Source organism: Rhopalosiphum padi, chromosome 3, assembly GCF_020882245.1.
Source record: "Rhopalosiphum padi isolate XX-2018 chromosome 3, ASM2088224v1, whole genome shotgun sequence".
NCBI classification, from domain to species: domain Eukaryota; kingdom Metazoa; phylum Arthropoda; class Insecta; order Hemiptera; family Aphididae; genus Rhopalosiphum; species Rhopalosiphum padi.
In genome coordinates, this window is record NC_083599.1 from 19166636 (window position 1) to 19170824 (window position 4189).

General features: G+C 31.2%; 1 protein-coding gene across 1 annotated transcript; it reads right to left on the bottom strand.

Moving 5' to 3' along the window:
- Positions 1–579: 579 nt before the first annotated feature.
- Positions 580–2324, bottom strand: LOC132926937 (uncharacterized). The gene is made up of 2 exons (XM_060991363.1): positions 2087–2324; positions 580–1344 (listed from the first exon to the last, which is right to left on the bottom strand). The coding sequence occupies exon 2, from the start codon at positions 1316–1318 to the stop codon at positions 734–736; it is 585 nt and encodes a 194-aa protein (XP_060847346.1). The 5' UTR covers positions 1319–1344; positions 2087–2324; the 3' UTR covers positions 580–733.
- Positions 2325–4189: the final 1865 nt, after the last annotated feature.

Here is a 4189-nt window from a genome sequence, read left to right on the forward strand (position 1 = left end):
TATAATTACCTACAGTGCTTCCACATACAATCTCAGGGTCCTGTACTTAATGTTTGTCCGGCTCATTTCATAAATTACAAATAGATTTGAACGGTCTCAAATACTACTCAAATATGAGTAATAATACTGTGGCTCAAATACTACTCAATGTCCATCATCCCCCCCTTGTGGGAGCCCTGATTACCTACATATAATATAATTCTTTACAATACCTATTATTAAAATAAATGAAAATATTATATTTTTTTATGTACAGTAAATATACTTATTAAAATAATTTGAAAGTTAATTCTATAGATGAGACTGATATATCAATATGTAACAAAAATGTAATTTATTACATTTCTATACAGCAGACAACAGCGGTATAAACAATAATACTACACATTTTTATTTATTTATTTATTTATTTTATTTAATTGCATATACATATGAATACTAAGCCCAACTGAGAAATTTACTAAATACATAAAGGTACTGAATATTGAAAATAGATTTTAAATTAGTTAATGTTTAATAAATTATAAAATATATTGTTGTGGAAATGTATACAATCAAAGAGTCGAATTACATTTGAAAACAAAAATCTTATAAAACACTATAAAATAGTACCTTGAAAAAGGTACCTTTAGTATTGTTCATATTAGAGACATAAAACATTTTATTCTATCTACTAAAATTAAAATTACAAATATTAAAAATGATAATAATTAGTAGTTATTTTATTCACTTGTTAGTTGTTAAGTAGCCGTGTGATTCTACCTTTGGGTCTTTTTTCTTCGTCTCCATCAGATTCTGACGAGGAGTCTCCATATCTTTCAGAATGTGGTAGAATATTCGAATCAGTCAAGTAATCGGTACCAACATGTAGTCTATACTCAAATAAGTTTGGAATATTCATAACAAAAGTTAAGCACTCCATAGGTATTAATCTCTTATCAATAAGCACATGTACAAATTCAGTAGGTTTAAAAGTGTCATGATGCACTTTTTTTGATTCATCTAACACTCCAATGTTAGCTTTAGGTCCCAACCAGAAGATTATTGCTCGTTTTTCACATAAATCATTTTCGAGTAGCTCAATAATTTGCGCATAACAGGTTTTAGTCATTTCCTCGTTGACTAAAGATGCAATATCACCTACAGTCCAAAGTTGATTATTATATTTAAAATGTCCAGTCTTGCGTAAAGTGTATGGACATCGAAAATCATGCGATTTGGATGAAGAAGGTTTTTTTTTTGGTAACCAGCCTTTAGGTTTCTTAGATACCGATGATCCAGTAGGTTTTGAATGTAAATCTTTTCTTGACGAACTCATAATGTCAGTCACAGTGTCAATGTAGTCTGTATTAAAATTAAAACAACAACTGTTAATGAATCTATTTAGAATTTGATAATTTTAATAAATAATTAAATATTTATATATTAAATTAAATAAAGTCGATAGTTATTTATTTATTTTACTTTGCATAACAATTTAAAACTAGTTAAACTTTTCAAAAATCAAAATAAATAATAGTTTATTACTGATAATAATTAGAAAAAGTCTTAGATCGTATACCATAAACTATGGACGGCATACTATGCTCGAACAAAGTGTTGGTGTCGATATTAGCAACGCGTCTCTGTATTAGATTTTCGATGTGCGCATGCGCAAAGTTACTCGTTACATATCTATCTTTTAGATTATCATTTATCAGTTAATTTTATTGTATGGTACACATTAATTATTAATTTATTCTGTGAATAGTAAATATTATAAATTTTTTTACAATGACGAAAATGGAAAAAAATTGTTTCTCAGAGCAAAGATTATTATTCTCATATTTATTATTAAAATTTTAAATTTATAAATTATAACATTATTTTAATGTTCAAACAGCTGATCGATTTGCTTTCATTTTGTCGGCGGCACGCGCACATCGAGCATCTAATAATTAATATAGAGACTCGTCGCTCATATTGGCAACAAAAAAATACAACTGTTTATGTGTCTATTTAGAATTTAATAGTTATTTATTTATTTTACTTCTTAAAAATCAAAATAAATATTATTAAATAATAATGTGGTGCACTAATCACTTACAGGGTTTATCGCCGCTAAATTATGAATCGCGAATGACAATGACGCGAGTTGTATTATATTGTATTTGTTGTCTGAATTGTGTACACGGTTTCTCGTACGAGTGCTATGATTTCTATGTATGTTCTTTGATGTACCACTAACGATACCGTTTTCCCCCTCCTCTCGTGCAGGCTCGTAGCTCAACGTACGTACGAATCGATCCGCAGGCGTCCGACTGGCCGACTACCAACATCGGCAACATATTCACTATCGGTTTTTTTGCGCGCAGGTCGCTATGCTCGCATGGTCGCCACTCGCCGCCCATAGAGTATAAACATATGTCGCCGGTCAGCAGTCGCAACGTTGCCCGCACCGACACGCTCCGATCGATCCGACTCGACGCCTAAACGCCTTCCCGTTGGTTACCCTTACCTCCAACGGCTCCAACCGCGTTTCGAACTCGCGTTCGCTAATAATTTGTATTTTGTGTTTGTCTGTATTTTTAATTAGTTTTACGAGTTACTAAACATTTTTTACACTTTGACGTAAGCACTTCGTCGACGAATCACGCGACACCGTCTTCTTTTTTTGTTAGTTATATCCATAGGCCTTTAAAAGGGTAGATACAGTGGTCCTAAACGGGGGAGTTGTGGCAATTTGTTAGTTATCAACTAAAAAAAGGTCATAATCTATTTTAAAAAAAAACTTTGTTGTAATATATGATACTTTTTTTGTGAACTGGGGGGGGGGGGGCAATTGCCCCCATTGCCTCTCCCCTGTATCCGCCCTTGGACCTTTTATACACGAGTAAAAAGTCTGTTGTTATATCTTATATGACCTCGTGCTCTGCTTCCTCCACAACATTGGCTATTTTCTTTCGCTGATGACGTTGGGGAAATCGGTTAAATCTTCTACGCCCTCCCGGATCGAATTATCCAAAATTCATAGATCATATTATGCTATGGATGGATCCACGTTATATTGTATCAAAGAGTTGTTTCCGATTTTAGTGACGGGTCTCTTTATTATTAGGTGCTCGATGTGCAGATGTGCTTACGCGCGAAGTTAGAAGTATTCGTTACATATTTATTATTTATGCTCTGGGTTATCATTTGTAATTGATCAGTTAATTATTCTGTTATAATACATAAAATATAGATATAATTTGTATAGAATATACAAAGATAACACTAAACTTGGGACTCGACCACAACTTATGATTTGTGGGCTAGACTAAGACGGGGCTCAGTTCCCTTTCCCTGTTGTATAGATAACTTCCATTTTTTAGTTTTGACGACAATGGCGAACTTTAAATAATAAAGCACGTGTATTTTGTTTGGAATCGGTAAAATTAAATCCCAAATTAACTTTGCGTATGTACCTAAGTCAATAAATTATTTATTTATAACGGCATAATCATTAATGTAGTGCTGGGATTTTAATGCTCTAAAAAAATTCAAAACATGCATGTACATACATACAACATAATGGTACATATTAGTTTCTGATTTAATAATAATTTAAATTTAAGTACATTTAAATATTTAAATTTTTTTTGCTAATTATTACCCGAATGATATTCGAACGTACAATGCTAAGTGCATCGAAATCTTATCACTAATCATTGTAGTAAAAATTTCTAAAGAAATATAGGGTGAACTATTTACCAAACAACACTCATTATTTCCAAAACTATAGATAAACGTTTTTGAAAATATAATATGTCTTACATAATTTATCATATTTATACTATCAAATACATAATAACTTATTCTGTGGTATTACTATGATTTTAATACATACATTTGAAAATAAATATACGGTAATTTTTACTGCGTTAAGCTGTATAGTCTCTATATATTTACGTAGTTATGTCATATAGGATATAGCGTATAATAATACTCATACAAAGTCATACTCTATGTACATAATATTGATATGTGATTTGGAACAACGAGATAAGTGAAAATAACGTTCGTAGGTACGGTATTTAAATGAAAAATATGAATTTTTTGATAAGATCGTACGGTTTTATCATTTAACAACTTGGCAGCACGTAGAGCAGGGGTCTTCAAAAGTTCAAAGGCTGTGTATAAAAAATTTAAAGTTTTAAATTAGCCAAAA

Bases quoted from the DNA above. Each gene is read 5' to 3' on its own strand.
- LOC132926937 (XM_060991363.1), bottom strand. From the start codon at position 1,318: ATGAGTTCGTCAAGAAAAGATTTACATTCAAAACCTACTGGATCATCG.